This window comes from Carya illinoinensis, chromosome 11, assembly GCF_018687715.1.
Source record: "Carya illinoinensis cultivar Pawnee chromosome 11, C.illinoinensisPawnee_v1, whole genome shotgun sequence".
Lineage (NCBI taxonomy): Eukaryota > Viridiplantae > Streptophyta > Magnoliopsida > Fagales > Juglandaceae > Carya > Carya illinoinensis.
The window spans coordinates 40,647,253-40,665,474 of NC_056762.1; the positions used below are offsets into that span (position 1 = coordinate 40,647,253).

Here is an 18,222-nt window from a genome sequence, read left to right on the forward strand (position 1 = left end):
TCTTTTTTGAAAAGACCATCTTGGAAATTATAAGTATTACAAAATAATCAGTAACATCTTGTTAAAAAGAAACAACCTCCGTTCTAAGTACAGGAAATGGAGTACATCCTCCAATCAAAATTTTGTGCAGCGATCCGTGAATTTATGACCAGCCCAAAACATAGTCAAGAACATAGACCAGGGCAAGGGAGAATGGGTAAAGTAGTAAAGCTACAAGAGCTGTCCAAAGAGGGAAATAAGTGCGGAAGCTGGCGAAGCAACCCACCACAACGCAGACAATAATAATAACCAGCACTTCAGATGAGAAATCCCATGTCAATCCCCTAATGTAAACAAGGGCTAAGAACACTGAGAGGCAGAGGACATTATTCATTGTTGCTGAACCATATAGCTGCATGCACCAACATATATATGAATTATAATCAATCGAGGTACAAAGAGAAGCAAAATATCTGAGTTGTAATTCTACAAATGAATTATGAATAACATTGACATCTATATTTTGGCTGATTGTTTTCCTTTAGCTAAGGAGTCGTGGTGCACCATAGCCAGACGAATTCTACCGAGAACGCTAAATGAATTCTTTATTTTCATACATTTTTTTATATCCTTAAACATTTTAAAAAAATCTACAACATCTTTAATCACTAAATTACAAAATTAAAAATTTAAAAAAAAAAAAAAAGGTTATTGAGACCCATCCTCGGGACAACCAGCATTTCCCTTAGCTAAGACACCAAAAATACTATTTGGTATATATATCTTGAAACTTCTGCAATTTATCCGGCATTCCACCCTATAGAACAAGTTGATATGAAGAGTGTGGGATGAGAAACAAACCTCAGAAAATGTCAATGAGGCAGTTTTACGTTTGGCACGACTAGCGAATATAATTGCTGACACAGCTTCGCTAGAGTTGGTAGCAAAAGGCAGCACGATGAAGGAGATGAAGAAAGCAGGAATACCGGTGGCATCAGAAAAGTTATCAACAGCATCTACCAGGGGGTCAGCAACTGCGGCAGCAATGACAGTTCCCAGCAACAACAATAACACTGCTTTGATAGATGTCCCCCTGTAACCCCTAGCATCCTCAAATTCTTCATCGCTTTCATCACCCACATCCAACAAATCAAGCTCTCTAACTGTGTCCTAATAAATGAGTTTCCAAAGAAGTCAAGCATCTTGTTTGAAATGAAAATCATGATCGAACACAATACAGCTCAATTTAATTACCTGGAGAAGGGCATTTAAAAACGCAAGTGTGAGAGAACCAGGACCACCAGAGGCAATCCGTATACGCGTTGCCCTCTTCAGCCATTGAGAAACGCACTTGACAAACTCTCTCTCGTCAATGTGACCATCATGGGATGTATCAAAATCATTCATTAATTTAGCAACGGCATCATCCTTTTTCAGGTCAATCTCTACAAACCGAATTCCAGCAACCAATGCTGTCAATTCACTGTATGAAATTTTTCCATCGCCATTTGTGTCTACTACAAAAAACAACCTGCCATGATATTGAACAGAAATCAGCAAATACCAGGAAAGACTTTGTAATGGGAAAAAAACAGTTACAAGTTTTAACAAAATCAAGATTTAACAAAAAAACTAACTCTTTAATGCCGTCCTCATCAGGTTCACCATTATCCTTGAGCAGCCTTCCCACTGTCCGGTCTCTTAGATACCTTAGAAGTCCAAATATAACACGCTTGTGCTTCACATAAGATATTTTCCTCCTCTGGATCCAAGGTTGAAGAACCTGCAAAACGTTTTCCATGTTATCCATCCAACAACCAATGCTCTCAATTCACTGTATATGTGCGAAAGGAGCGAGTTTGAGATTATGCTGAATGGACTGTTCCTCACCTTCAAATTCCTTTGGCAACGGTGAACAAGGAAAAAAAATAAAAAAACCTTAGGGCCCAATGTGCACTGAGCCCAGTCTCTAAAGAGGAACTAAGGATGGTGGATAATGAAGTACTTAAAACTACGTCACGAGTACTTCATTTGAGATGTGCTTCGGGACTCTTATCAAATTACTTGGTGGAAAATTAAATTTCATCACTTGCATACTGTGAGGTCAAAATCTAAATCAGATTTTATATAGAATAGGTTCAAACCTAAATACATGGTATTTACATGGGATTCCTCTGTTATTCTTATGCGGGATGCTGGTGTGAATCTAAAATTAATTCATTAAAGCCGCACCAAGCATTCAACAGGTTATGCATAGTATACAAGTTTAGTTTATCAATATTACAAGCTTTCGTCAAACCAAAAAATTATTAGCTTAATGCTTTGGCGTTGTCAAGCTTTTTACGGGATCATAGTTCACTTCCCTTCTAATACCCCCGACTAAAATTCCTGCCATCCCCTAACCTGATTTCAACCATGTATTAAGTGAAAAACCAGCAGTTTTAACAATGTGAGCGTGGACCAGTACTTTGGTTGTTTTATCGGGTCCATAAGATAAACCAGAGCCCAAAAGCAGTTTTTTTTTTTTTAAATGTCTTTGAAACTTCTTTCATTCATGTCCCTCCAAACGCACTACCATTGGCATATTAAGACCATCTTTCATACTGATGCAATTTGATAACTGCCCCGAATGCCTCTCCAAGAAGTTAGGAGGTCGCTTACCCTTCTCAACATCACTCAAGCTAGTCCCAACCGAGCAAAGACGTCATTCCATAAAGTCATAACAATGTCACAATAAAGTAATAGATGATCAATGGACTCTCCGTTATTCTTACACATACAACACCAATCCATGACTATGATTTAATGTTTCTTCAAGTTGTCTAGAATGATAATCTTTCCCAAAGAAGCCATCCATACAAAAAATGATGCCTTTAGAGGTGCCTTTGTCTTTCAAATACTCTTCCATGAGAATGGATTTGTGTTGAATGTGGTCATGATTTGGTAGAAAGAGTGTACTATGTATATCCCTCTTTTAGAGGGTACCAAAAGATCTTCTCTTCAACTCCCCTTGAAAAAAAATTGAGTATACAAGAGAGCACCGTAAAAAATCAATTTTCCAATCTTGTGCATCTTTGATTCCATTGGAGAATACCATTGGAGATGATTAATAGATCCGCAATTGAGGCTTCTTTCATTCTTGTTAAGCCATAAACTTGTGGATATACTTTCTTGAGTGCCCTATCACTGCATCATACATCATGCCAAAATTTAACCTTCAATCCATTACCCACAGTAAAGCAAATATTTCTTGCATATATATCACAACCTCTTCTTATATTCTTTCATAGCCCCACTACATAAGCCTCACTCACCTGATTAGAACACCATGGTTCCCCTTGCTTCAATTTGATGATGATTCTCCACAAGGCTTCCTTGTTCATAGAGGCTAGACAAACCCATTCGGCCCCACCCGGGGAGTTCACATCAACAAAGAAGAGAGCAAGTGAATCAAGGGCATGCTTGGAGAATGAGACAAGATTAGAGTTCTGTGAATAGTATTAAAATAATTTGTGAATAATAGTAAAAAGGTTTGAGTTAAGATGTTTTATTGAGTTTTGGGAAATAAGTGAGAAAAAATTGAATAAAAATATTATAAAATTAAAATATTGTCATAATATAATATTTTTAATTTTATTTAAAATTTTGTATTATTATTATTTTTTAAATTTAGGAAAGTTATAATGATTATGTAATAATTGAAAATTAATTTTGTTTGAGTGATGTTTGAAAATAAAATTATGAGAAATTATGAGATAAGATGAGATGATTTGTATTTTCAAACAAGCCTTCAGTCACCTTTCTTCCCGTCCCAATGATGCGTATTTAGGGGTGAGAATCGGCTGGTCCGGACCGGCCATTTTTGGACCGGACCCAATTCAGTTCGGTCCATTTTTAGGAGGACCGAAGTCATTCAGTCCGGTCCCGATCCAGGGGTTTTCCACCCCGGACCGGACCAAATGAAAAAAAAAAGATAAAATAAATATAATTTATATAAATAATTTTATAAATTAATTATATAATTTTTTACTTATACTAATATTTATAATTATATACTAATACTAATAGTCTAATATGGTATTAAAAAAAATAATACTAATAGTCTAATATTATAATATACTATAGTTATACTTATACTAATGTAGACTATATAGTTATATTAAATACTATAAGTAATACTAATACTAATATATAACTAAATCACTATAAGTATAACTGTATAACTATATATTTAGTATGAATATATTATTATATTCTTTAATGTATAACTATAATATATAGTACTACTATATATATTAATATATTAACATATTATAAGAGTTATAGTATAAATTATAATATAGAAATTATAATATACTAATACTAATATATAGCTATACAATTAGTCTACTATTAATACTATTATATAGTTATACTTTTCACTATAATTAGTATTAATATATAGTTATATAGTTGTACTAATACTATTAGTCTGTTATATAGTCTAAGACTCTTAAGTCTAATATAGGATATATGGTTATAACTAATACTAATATTATTAATACTAATAATGTAGAAAATAGTTATACTAACTGATTGATTCAACATAACTAATATTATTAATACTAGTATAAGTTTATAACTATATATATTATTAATAGTTATAGACTATCAGTATAATAATAGTCTATACTAATCGTTAATTATAATACTAATACTATAAGTAATACTTTACTAATTTATACCATAACTCTTATAATATGTTAATATATTAATATATACTAGTACCATATATTATAGTTAATAGTTATATATTAAATAGTATAATAATCCATTGATACTAAATATATATAGTTATAGAATTATAATGGATTCGTAATATATAGACTTTACTAATAGTTTATAACTAATCATAAATTCATAATAACTAAATCATTATAAGTTTATAACTATATATATTTAGTATCAATGTATTATTATACTATTTAATGTATAACTATTAACTATAATATATAGTACTAGTATATATTAATATATTAACATATTATAAGAGTTATGGTATAAATTATAATATATCATATATGTATAAATTTATAATGTATTAGTATAGTTAACTTAATATGTAATATGTTAGTATTAAATCACTATAACTATATAGAGTATTAGTAATATAGTATTTAATATGACTACGTAGAGTATTAGTAATAAGAGTATTACTTTTATTTAATATAGTATGACATAGAGTATTAATAAATATGTAATGTTTGAAGAGATATAGTAATACTAGTATATTACATATAATATTACTATTATTACATATAGTTATTAGTTATAGTATTAGTACTAGTGTATTATTAGTTATAGCAAATAAATTAAGAACTATTACTAATTTACTATATACTAATAGTATTAGCATATTATTAATATATATAATAGTATACTATATATATTAAATATATCACAATATAATTACATAAGTATTAAATAAAATGTCATAGGATTTAAAAAAAAAAAAAAGTCAACTATGGACCGAATGGACCAACCGGACCAGACCGGACCGTCCTGACCCTTAGGGAATTCGGTCCAGGAGTTCAGTCCGGTCCAGGGTGGAAAAACCCTGGACCGAATAGGTCTGGTCCGGTCCGTAAAACCTTCCCGGACTGGACCGAACTCACCCCTATGCGTATTGCTCAACTTCTTGCATACTAAGGGTTAGTTTGGAAATAATTTTCATCATATCACATCGCATCTCATCCAATCTCATTTCCTTCCCAAACATCATTAAAATACGAACACTTTTAAACTAATCATTACAACATTTCCAAACTAGTTGTTATAACTTTTCTTAATTTTCATATAAAACACAAAAAATAATTTAATTTTTTCAAAACTCAAAACAAAAATTATTTTAAAAAATTATATTTTGACAATATATTAATTTTATAATATTTTTTACTCAACTTTTTCTCTCATTTCTCAAAACGTAATAAATACTTAACTTAAATTACCTTACTACCATTCACAAACTATCTTATTACTATTGATTAAGTTCTCATCTCATCTCATTTCCTAAGCATTTTGAATTCTCACACAACTTTTGTCTCTATGAGGACTAGCTTGCCTTCGTGCACCCCTTCCTTAAAAGTTGCACTTCCTAATATCCTCCCAAAAAAAATGCTAATTGTGATAGAGATTACCGGCCATCATGAACATTGATCACAAGCATCAAAGGAAATGAAAGAATATGTACGGATAGAAAAGTTTAGAACAAATGCTATTCGACACACCATTCAATATGATCCACAGGAGAACGGAAAATTTAGATAAGGATGGCTAATGAAACTGCACAGAAAATATAATTATGGCAAAGATATCACACTTACTTGATAAAGACAATAGGAAATCAATAGTAGGAGAGAGACAATAAGCGCAATCAAGACTGCCAAGTGCCTCCCCGACGTTGAATTGAGAACTTGTAGTATTTGAACGATTAAAAATGGGATGACAGAAAGCACCATAATCATTGCGGTATAGCTAGTCCAGATATCAGTACTAACACCCGATTCTGCAACCATGGGGATTTTAATGGGTAATTAATCCATCTAACCTACCACACGTCTAATCCGTTAAAATACAGTTCACTCTACAGGAAACAAAAACAAACGATTCATATGTCTAGAATAATAAACATCCATTCATAACTCTCACAAGTTCAGTTCGGTGGATGGCAAAATTTACACGTCTGCTACATACCTATGGTCCCGGGTAATCAAAAAGAGAAATGCTTTAATTATAAATAGATTTCACAAAAAAAAATATATAAAATAGTGTAGTTTCATGTAATATATTAAATTATAAAATTATTTTTATTATAAAGTAGATCTAATAAATGATATAAAGTCACGTCAATTCGTAAGTTTATTTTTATAAAATTTTTTTGTTGCTATAACGTACAGTACTTCTAGAAAAATACCGAAGGACATACATACCAGTTAAGTTAAACCCTTTTGTATATAGTAAATCTAGTGCAACTCCATCAACGAGGTCGCACTTGCCAACAATAACGCATGTTCCCCATATTATCGTAAGAAGCATAATAGTTGAACCAGCGAGCAAGCCCATACCAACAGAAACTTGACTTTGAGCAGTTTCAGTGCTTCCTGAAAGACCGGATACTACACAAGCCACAAATCAGGAGATTTATAAGAAGCATCAGAAAACCAATCGGAAAAGTGTGGGATTTTCAATGGCTCTGACAGATAAAATCCAGTAAGAGAGATATCAGAGAGAGTGAGATACTAGGTTCAAGTTCATGTAAGATAACATTAGTTAAGAACACTAATCAGTAACTGGTCAGACCTTTTGAGCACAATGAACCAAATTTTGGAGAAGTCAATTCAAGGTTTAGAATTTCCTACATCGTATTTGCTCACCATCTCCACGGAACCCCTCGCTACTCAATTCGTATTGCGGCCGATACTTTTTAAGTCTACTCTTATCCATATACAAAGCATACTCGAAACTCAAAATCAAAATCGTTGCCACCAGCCTATTCAAATGTACCAGTACCCACTGAAATGGGTAAAAGACCTAAATGAAATCTCATATACGGAATCTGGGCCCAAAAGTTGAGTTGATACGTCTCAACTTAACCATAAATTAAAGGAAAATGACCCTCAATTAAATGAGTAGGGCCAGTAACTGTTAGGTTTGGACTCAATACTACTGTGAAGGTAGAAGAAACCCAGGGGAGGTGGAAGCGAACTGAATCAGAGCATTTCAAAGATATTTTCACAGATCGCAGCAAGAATATTCTCTTCTTTTCTTTTTTTATAAAAGACTTTTAAGAAATTAGTTTACGATAGAATTTTTAACAAGGAAGTCAAGGGGGGGGAAAAAAAACTTAGCAAATAGGATCCAAAATTCTTTTATTTTTTTTAATTTCTTATGGTCAGTCTAATCTTATATTTAGTTGCTGAGAAAATCTAAAAGAGAGGAAGAAAGAAAGAAAGAAACTCCATGTTCACATTAATTTCCAAGTTATAAAATTTTCTTACACTTTTCAACACACAAACAGACCAAAGAATCAAAAAGAAAAAATAGATCCAAATTACAATTTTTTCACAAAATAAATAGAGAAAAACTGAAAAGTGAATAGAACCGCTCACCGAGAATAAGCATGGCATCCGGAAGGGCGCCGAGGATTGGAAGGAACAAAGCGCCGACAATACCAGGGCCAAGAATCTTCAACAAGAGCTCGCTGCCATTGGACAAATAGGTGGCGGAGAGGAACATGAGGTAGCCATAGACGACGATGAGGAAGATATTTCCGAGGACGGTGGTGGTACACGGCAAGAACCCGTAGGTCTGCTCGCAAGTGGACTCGGCAGAGAAGGAAGAGGACCGGTTTAGAGCGAGGCAGGGCGGTCCACGGAGCTGCTGGACCCCATCGGAAACTAGATCAGAAGATAAAGAGAAGTACGTACGGTGGGTGATGAAGCGGCCATAGGAGGGATCGCGTAAGATCAGGAAGAAGAAGAGGATCAGGAGGAAGGAGAGGATTCGATGCTTGGACATGGCCTTAGCCTTAGAAGACGGGTTTTAGGCCGGAGGTGAGGATTTTTGGGGGAGTGTTGATCAGTTAGACATCTGAGAGTGAGCATGAAAGTCTATGCTTTTGAATCTATAAACCGTTATTTGCCCCTGAACATGAAAGTCTTCCAACCAACAAACAACTTCAGGTACTCCTACATGTCCTATCTGCCAACTAGAAGAGTAGTACGTGGTCAACACATTTTGGTGCTGTACCAGTGCTTCTACGCACAACCGGCAGGGAGAAACCGCCGGGTAATCTGCTGACATGGCACAGCTAATATAGTGAAAAAAAATAATCAGAAACACGTCCAAACAATTGATGATACGATACCAAAGACGAAAGCATAAATGAATTGCAACAAAGTATTCCATAAAATGCCTCAAACAAACTTTCCTTCTCACAAAGTTGCTTCTCGATTTCGATTCTTCTGATTTAGCAGATTCACAGAACTTATAGACTAATACAAGTCTGTATTACAGACACAAACCAGTTACAGAGAATCCACCATGATTTCTCACAATATTCTCACAAAGTCCCGACTGCACGAAGCTTTTCTTCTTCCCAAGTTCCTCCCTCGAAGCTCTCCCTCCTTTCCATGACAGCTCTGCCCTCCCTTCGTCTTCTCCACGAAAGCACATGCGATTCCCTTTCTGTGCAAGCTTCTGGCAAGCTTCCATTTGCCGCATGCTCAAATACCATGGCCCCTTGTTCTGAAATCATGGAGATCGGATCTAAGAAATAGAAATCTATGGGCCTTCAAACAAAGTAATTAAGAACAAACCAAATCACTAGACACGAACGTAACTCACCTTTGTCATCATAGTAACTAATTCAATAAACTTGACGACGTTTTCATGGCAAAGACGGAGGACGGAGAGCGAAGAAATCGGTAGCAATGACGAGGTTTTCATTGCAGAGGAGGAGCGAGGTACTCCGCCCAAACCAAAAACCCAACGAGATTAACCCCCAGTGGAGTCGAGTTTAACCCCTAATGGAGTTGCCCACAAACTCTGCAACTGGAATTCGAAATGCGGAGAACAAGAGGGAGGAAAAAATAAAATGGAGTTGCCCATAGATTTAAGGCTACGATATGGAGAAGAAGAGGGAGGGAAAAAAAAATGGAGAGGGAGAGGGAGAGGTCCGACTAAGATGGAGATGGAGGGAGGGAGGGAGAGGAAGGGAGAAATGAAATTTCAATGGAGAGATAGAGGAGGAACGAAATGGGGAGGGAGTGAACTGTGAACTGAGGAAGAGGGAAATGAAAAAAATTAAATAATACATCACAAGCCAGTTGCACGCCGGGGACAACACAACTGGCGGTTGTATATATCATTTTTCACCTAACCCGATACAGAAGTGGTCAACCAGAGAACATGATCATTTCATTCAGTTAGGAAAAGTTTACTGAAAAGCTACCGAAACAGGATCACTTGGAATGGATTGCAATTACAATGACAAGAATCCGTCTAAGGAAAAATGACTAGCCTGAGGAAGATTATTCAAGCAACTGTTGAACTCCAACCAAAATTTCTACGAATGTTCAAATAAAGTTTCAATCTCAACATGTAGTGTATCCTCGTTTGTTTTAACAAAAGAATTGAGATAAAACTTAAAAATTAAATAAAATATTATAATAATAAAATAAAATAAGAATGATTATAAAAACAAACGAACTAATAAGAACATGTTTGGATCGAAGAGGGTTGTGATATCATCATGGGAAATGTATTGAAAGACTAGATTTGTATTGATTTATTATTGAAATAAAATTCCTGAATCGAAAGTGGGGACGACATCTTTATCGTTTTTCAATTTTGGATGTCTTAAATAATGTCTATTCTCAAATATAAAACTCGGACGTTTTTACCCTTAGTGCTCTGCTAGGGTTATTTCACGTTCTTTGCATGGCTGCCGTGAGGGGCTTTGATGGCCCCATGCTGGCGGCCAACAGATCCTTTGCAGAACTGGTTTCTGTAGCCCCTCAGCCGTTTATTGATGTGCAGCTGCCACCGAGGGTTCACAAAACCATGGATGGAGAAGTTTATTTCCTGTTTTCAAAGGAGGAGTTGTTGAAGTCGGCTGAACCGTTTCGGTTTTCACTGGTGCTGAAGTTCCTTAGGCAGAGGCCATCGCTGGATGCGATTCGGTTATTTATTAAAAGCAGATGGGGTTTGTCTGGTATGGCGGTGGTTTCAGCCATGAGAAGGCCACGGAATGTGTTTGTCCGGTTAACCACGGAGGAAGATTTTAATAAGGCATTCTCGAGGGAAGCATGTGATGTAAACGGAGTGGTGTATCGTCCGTTCCATTGGACGCATGAATTTTCTGAGGAGGAGGAACCATCGGTGGTTCCCGTTTGGGTTTTTCTCCCTGGATTGGCTCCCAATTTCTATCATCCATCGATCTTGAAAAGCATCATGTCGCCTATTGGAAAACTAATCCGGATTGACAATGCGACAAGGTGTGCCACTAGAACAGATGGTGCAAGGGTCTGCTTGGAGGTTGATGCTGCGAAATCTCCACTAAATTCGTTCTGGATTGGTGCACCGTCCTGCCCTACTAGCCGGTTACAGGAAGTTGTATACGAGACGCTGCTGGCTTTCTGCTCTTTATGTAAAGTCCAGGGTCATAACATGAAGACATGTATGAAGGGAGCTTTACGGAAGGAACAAGGGAAAAAGCAGGTTCAGATGGAATATGTGCCGAAAAAGTTGAAGGAGGCAGAGGCATCGGGTTTGGCCATTGCAGTGCAAGAAATGGCTGAGCAAGGTACGTCGGATGTGGTAGTGGAGGGCAGGGTTGAGCCTATAATTAACATGGCAGAACAGGAAGTGGAAGAAATGCAGTGGAAGGAGTTGCAGGATCAAGGTTTTGAGGATAAGGTAACGGCTGGGAATAATGCGGTTCTATGCTCTGTTTCGGCGGTGATGGTGCCAGAGATTACAGAGGTGCTGGAAGGACAATGTTTAGGTTCTGTGGAGGAGGATCCGAGAGCAGTGGGGTGCAGTGAGATGGCTCACGAGTATTCCATGATGCACGTACAGGGAATGTCTGAAGAACCGGGTTTGGAAGCTGATATGGGGCATGCAGAGAATGATGCTGTTGTGCAGGTGCAGTATATGACTGAAGAACCGGGGCTGATTCCAGTTGATGTGTCGCAGGAGGATCTTGTTTCTATTGTGGTAGCCCATGCAGAACAGGTACGTGATTTGCAGCTGGTTGAGCCGAGTACAGAGAAGGAGTTAATAGGGGATAGTAATGCAATTATGAATTGTTTATCGGAACCGGAGATGGAGGGGGAAAAAATTGTTTTGCTTAATGAGGTGTCCTCTGATTCGGATATAAGAGAGGAAGTCAAAAAACAAAGTGAGGAAGGTCACAAGAAATTACGAAGTAGTAAACGGGTAATTACCCGAGCCTCTAAACTAAATTTATGATTAGTCCAATATTGTATTGGAATGTTAGAGGGGTGAAGTCTTCTAAAAGTAGGTTGAAAAAAATTATTAAAGTTTATAAGCCGAAGATGTTTGTGATTGCGGAGCCTTTTTTATGTGATGAACAAATGGATGAAGTTAAAAAAATGCTTGGTTTTGACTATGGGTTTTCAAATGGTGCGTGGAATGGGAAATTGTGGATGCTGTGGATGAATGATGTTAATGTAAGCATGGTTAGTTGTGGAAGCCAACAAATTTCTGTTCTTGTGGCTAATGGTGGGATGAAATGCAAAATTTCTTTTGTTTATGCTAAATGTTTATGTGAGCAAAGGAGGGTGTTGTGGGATGAGCTTGCAAGGGAGAGTAATTCTAATGATCCTTGGTTGGTGACAGGGGATTTTAACATTATAGCGAATGATGGGGAGAGACGTGGTGGTAGGCCTAGATCTATGGTGGCCATGGAGGAGTTTAATTCTTGGATACATAATTGTGGTTTAATGGAATTGAAATATTTGGGTAACTGTTATTCTTGGTGCAATGGGCATGTCGGAAATTCAAGGAGTTGGGCTAGGTTGGATCGTTCCTTGGTTGATCAACATTTTCTTGGTGCTTTTCCAGATTCAGTTATGAGATATTTACCTCGTACATCATCGGATCATGCTCCTATGGTCATTTCGTTTGTGAAGTGTTTTGAAGGCTATGGGCCGGCGCCTTTTCGTTTTCAGCAAATGTGGGTGGATCATGTTGATTTTGATAGATGTGTTCGTGAGGCTTGGGACCAAGATGATGCTGGTTGTGCTCTTAGAAAAATGGTGGCAAAATTAAAAAGGGTAAGAGTTGCTCTAAAAGCATGGAATAAGGTAGTTTTTGGGTGGACGAGTGGGCACATTCAGGAGTTGGAGGCTCGTATAGAGAGGTTGGATGAACAGTTGCAAGTGAGATATGAAGAAGATGTGGAGCTGGACCTGTTGGCTTCAAAGATGGAACTGGACACCTGGACCAATCGTGAAGAGATCCGGTTGGCTCAGTGTGCCAAAGTTAGATGGTGGAATCATGGCGATAAAAATTCCATGTATTTTCATGCTCTTCTTAATAAAAGGAAGCAAGCTAGGATTATGGAGATGAGTCTTTCTAATGGTACTACGTTAAAAACACCGCAAGATATTCATGATGGTGCTGTGAAATATTTCATGGATTTTTTGGGTGAATCTAATAGTGTAGTACTTCCAGATTTGGGGGATTTAGTGTCTAATGTGATTTCGGAAGAGGATAATTTGAGGCTTTGTTCTTTGCCTACCGAAGAAGAGGTGAAACAAGCTGTTTTCAGTATTCCTATAGAGAGTAGTCCTGGCCCAGATGGGTTTGGTTCAGGTTTCTATCGTGCTTGTTGGGATATTGTGCGTGTGGAGGTGGTGGAGGCTGTAAGGGAGTTTTTTAAGGGAGTTCCTTTCCCTAGATTTTATACGGCTTCTTTTGTTGTGCTTATTCCCAAAATGGCTCAGCCGACGGGTTTTGATAAGTTTCGTCCTATCAGTTTATGTTCTGTTTTCTACAAAATCTGCACTAAAGTTTTGGTGGCAAGACTTGCTCCTCTATTGCCTGCTATGATCTCCTCTGAACAGTGTGCCTTTATTCAAGGTAGAAGTATTTTTGATAATATCAATCTCACACAAGAGATGGTGCATTCGCTTAACAAAAAGGCTTTGGGTGGTAATGTTATTTTGAAGCTTGATATGGCCAAAGCTTATGATAGAGTGGAGTGGGAGTTTTTGTTGCATGTGATGGCAGGATTTGGTTTTTCTCCTTCTGTTATGGCTCTGATTAAAAATTGTATTGAGTCGCCTTGGTATTCAGTCATGATGAATGGGACGTCTCGTGGTTTTTTTCAAGGAGGGCGTGGTTTGAGACAGGGGGATCCTTTATCTCCCTATCTTTTTATCATTATGGAGGAAGTTTTTTCCCGTTTACTTAAGAAGAATTTTTTATGTGGTAATATTATGAGTTATTCACATCCGAGAGGTGCGCCTCTTGTTTCTCACCTTCTTTATGCAGATGATGTAGTTATATTCACAAATGGAAGGAAAAAGTCGATGCGAGAATTGATGAAAGTTATTGAGACTTATGAGTCTTGGTCCGGGCAACGAGTGAGTAAGGAAAAGACAGCAATATATTTTGCAAAGCAATTCTCTACAAGGCGGAAGAGGGATCTAATGAATAGCACTGGTTTTATAGAAGGTAATTTTCCTTTTACCTATCTTGGTGCACCGATTGTTACTGGAAGACTTACAAATTTACACTTAGATCCTATTCTTAATCGGGTGAGGAATAAGCTTGGGGGGTGGAAAGTGAAGTGTCTATCGGTTGGGGGCAAATTGATTTTATTGAAGCATGTTTTGTCGAGTATGTCAATTCATATTATGTCTATCCTTCAAGTGCCAAAAGGTATTTTGAAAATTCTAAACAGGTTGCTTAGTTCTTTTTTTTGGGGTGAAAAAGATGGTAAGGGGAAAAAGAAATGGGTGGGGTGGAAGGCGATGTGTAAGCCAACTGAAGAGGGGGGGATTGGGCTGCGTGATTTTGATGAGGTACAGCTTTCTTTACACATGAAATTTGCATGGAAAATTATGACTGGGACTGATCTTTGGTCACAATTTTTTCGTGCTAAATATGTTGGGGATAACCATATCTCTTTAATGGATCCTAAGAAGGGGTCAAGATTTTGGAAAATGGTGGTTAAATGTATTCCAGCGGTGTTAGAAAATTCAAAATGGAAAGTTCGTGAGGGGAATATTTCTTTTTGGTGGGATAACTGGTTAAATGAAGGTCCTCTTGCTAATTCTTATCCAGTGATTGATGAATCTAGTATGAGGTTAGCTGATGTTAGAATTGAAAATGGTTGGGATATTGATGTGTTGCACAGATTAGTGGGAGCGCAAAAAACAGAGGAGATTTGTAGCTTTTTGGGTGCTCACAAAGATGGTCAGGATTTACTTGTTTGGATTCATAATAAAGATTGATGTTTTACTACTAAAAGTGCATGGCAATGTGTTCGGGTTAGTGCACCAAGGGTGACTTGGGCAAAGTGGGTTTGGCATGAAGCTCTACCAAAAAAAATCTCTGTTTTAATGTGGAAGGCTTTCCATGACAGTTTAAGTGTTGATTATAGATTGAGGAGGGTGGGTATACCCATTACTTCCAAGTGCAACTGCTGTGCTCGAGGAGGCTATGAAGATTTAAACCATGTTCTTGCTGCAGGTGATGTGGCTTCTGAGATTTGGAAGAGGTTTTCTCTTGTCTTGGGATTTCCTTATGATCCAAATAGACGATGGTCTGAATTGGTATTAATGTGGTTTAGACGGGCAACTACCAAGTCTCAGGTGGGTAATCTTATGGGCCTTATTCCTTCTATTATTATTTGGAAATTGTGGCAATACAGGTGCAAGGCGCGGATGGAAGGTAAAACCATATTGATAGAAGAGATCTGGAGGTCTATTTGTGTGTGGCTAAGAAAAGTGCAAAATTCCTTAACAACTATTACAAAGATTGGTGTTGTTGATGAGGAGAGGTTGAGGGATTTGAACATACCAGTGTTACCTATTAAAAAGGTGCAGGCGAAATTGGTTTGTTGGGAAAAGCCAAAAAATGGTAGAGTGAAATTGAATATAGATGGGTGTAGTCTTGGTAATCCAGGAAATTCAGGTGCGGGGGGTATTATTCGGGATGTAAATGGCAATATGGTGCTGTCCTTTTCATGCTCTCTTGGGGTGGGTTCTAATAACCATGCGGAATTGAAAGCATTGTTAATAGGGTTGAAATATTGTCAAACTTTGGGGCTACATCAGGTGGACATTGAGTCTGACTCTTTGATCTGTGTATCTTGGATTCAGAAGAAGCATTGTGGAGTTTGGTATTTGGAAGATTTCTGGGAGGAGGCTATGAGATTGTATGCAGGTGGGGATTTTACCATTCATCATGTTTATAGAGAAGGAAATGCACCGGCGGATTTCTTAGCTAAAATGGGAGCTCAAGGCTCTACCTTAGTTTGGCGGTCTTTGTCACATGTTCCAACATTTCTTAAAGGTTTGATTCGTTTGGATAAATTGTCTTTACCTTATGTTAGGGGAAGTTATGTTGTTTAGAATTGGTTTTTTGTTTATGGGTATGTCTTTGTGGGTTGGGAGTTTTTTTTTTAGGCACGTATTGTTTTGGATTTCTCGTTTGGTCCTTATGTCTTTTTGGTATTCCTCCGCCGGAAGTGAGGGCTTTTGTTAATAAATTTGGGAAGGGGCCACTCTTGGACATGTGGCCCTAACTCTTCAAAAAAAAAAAGTCTTAAATAATGTCTTCCCCACTTTCTATTATTATTATTTTTTTTTTTATAAAAACAGGAATTTTATGAAATGATATGATGTCTCCTCGAAATTTGGCACGATTGTCTCTTCTAACGCGTTTATCTCTCTCTCTTTGCTTGTTAACGGTACTGAAATTCATGTTTAGTAGATCTTCGAAATTGAACGTGAATCTATCTGCCATTGATCTTTGAAATTCTGTCACTGAATCTATTATATAAAATGATATGATGATGCTTCCTCTTTTCTTTTTATCTAGGAAAAATTTAATTATAAATATAATTATGCACTAATATTTATATTAATATAATGTGATTAGTCAAAAAGTATATTTTATTGAATACAATATTAATTTAAATTTTAAATATGAAAAAATTATTATTAATACGCAGATTAATACACAACTCTGCTTGTCTATAACAAAACTCTTTTATCTATTCCCATTTATTTTCATTATTAGGCTATATCTGGATAAAACTTTATCTCAATTTATTTCAAACTAATTATTAATATCCTTATTGGTTGTAAAATTCTACTAAGATCAATTTATTTTAGTCTAATTTTAAACTGAATCTAACAATCAAATACTCAATTCTCAAATTACTAAACTCATTTCAACTCAAAACCTCCATACACGTAGGACTCATAATTTTTTTCAACTCAACACTTCTTTATATGTCAGACTTATAATCTTTTTCAATTTCTCATAAATAATAATAAACTATCTTAACATCTAAATATATTTAGATGATCCTACATAACTCATTCTACCTACTCAACTTATTATTATTTATAAAAAATTTAATTTAATATTTAAATACAATTTAAAACTCGTAAAATATATCTCAATAAAATATATAAAATATTCCTATTTATAAATTAAATCATATCATTTTAAGATTATCTCAATATTCAAAAGCAGCCTCAGTGATCCAAAGTGCAAGAATGTTCGGCTTTTCTTGAAGGGGAGAAATTAATGCATGGTTTTGAAAAGAGAGAGCGCGCTTGAGGAGACAGGGATAGGCTGAAAGCGAGCTTCATTCCACTTGACACAGGCTTGACAGGGAATTCCACTGCATGATCTTAAATGTTCGTGGCTCCGGTCCTAAGAGTCTCTCAACTTTTTTTTCTTATGCTAATTCTCTTTTTTGTCTTTTTCTTTTCATTATTTTAACTTTCAGACTTTGGCTCATGGGAAAGTTGACAAGGGTGAGACAATCTTGAACACCATTACGAGTAACAGGGACCGAACGTTGTGGCTGTATTGTAGTGGGTTGCCAACTGGGTGATGAATAAGCGGCGCAGAATTAAGTAACAGTGATTTTTATTTCTTACTTTTTTGGGAATGTAAACATTCAGAGGAAAAGAAATTATATTTATCATTTTCTAAATTATACATTAATACATAATTTTTAATTTTTATTATTTTATATGTATATTTAAATAAATAATAATAATAATAATAAATAGTAAATAATATGTTAATATGTAGTATGAGAATAATAAATCGCATTGAAACGAGTAATCGAGGTGAGAAATTGATGTGTTATGGGATAAGGAAGAAAATAAAATAAAAGATACTTATCTCAATACACGCTCTGCTTTCTCTCTCTCCCTCTTTTATTTTTGCTCAAAATTTAGCTATGCCTTTTTTCCACCTTCAATTCCTTTAAGCTCAAGCACAAATTATTACTAAGGAGATATATTAACTTTAGCATCAGAGACTCTTCAGCCTATACCAAGGCCCCCCCACTCTCTATGTTTTCTTAAGTGTGTAGATGAAAAATTCAAGACCCGAATTGCTAGAACAAAGCCCAAAGGCATACAAAACACGATGTTAACACATACACCACATATTTAGTAAGAGAAAAAAATTAAAAATTAA

At 36.2% G+C, this 18,222-nt stretch overlaps 2 protein-coding genes across 2 annotated transcripts; one reads left to right on the forward strand and one right to left on the reverse strand.

Moving 5' to 3' along the window:
• LOC122280597 (sodium/calcium exchanger NCL-like) lies at nucleotides 1-9,840 on the reverse strand. The gene is made up of 8 exons (XM_043091561.1): nucleotides 9,364-9,840; nucleotides 8,127-9,264; nucleotides 6,948-7,133; nucleotides 6,342-6,523; nucleotides 1,617-1,762; nucleotides 1,234-1,510; nucleotides 841-1,149; nucleotides 1-391 (listed from the first exon to the last, which is right to left on the reverse strand). Exons 2-8 carry the CDS (start codon nucleotides 8,533-8,535, stop codon nucleotides 143-145), a joined length of 1,758 nt encoding a protein of 585 aa, XP_042947495.1. The 5' UTR covers nucleotides 8,536-9,264; nucleotides 9,364-9,840; the 3' UTR covers nucleotides 1-142.
• A 2,237-nt stretch (nucleotides 9,841-12,077) lies between these two features.
• LOC122282502 lies at nucleotides 12,078-15,005 on the forward strand. The gene is made up of 3 exons (XM_043094449.1): nucleotides 12,078-13,626; nucleotides 14,041-14,223; nucleotides 14,485-15,005. The coding sequence occupies exons 1-3, from the start codon at nucleotides 12,078-12,080 to the stop codon at nucleotides 15,003-15,005; spliced, it is 2,253 nt and encodes a 750-aa protein (XP_042950383.1).
• Nucleotides 15,006-18,222: the final 3,217 nt, after the last annotated feature.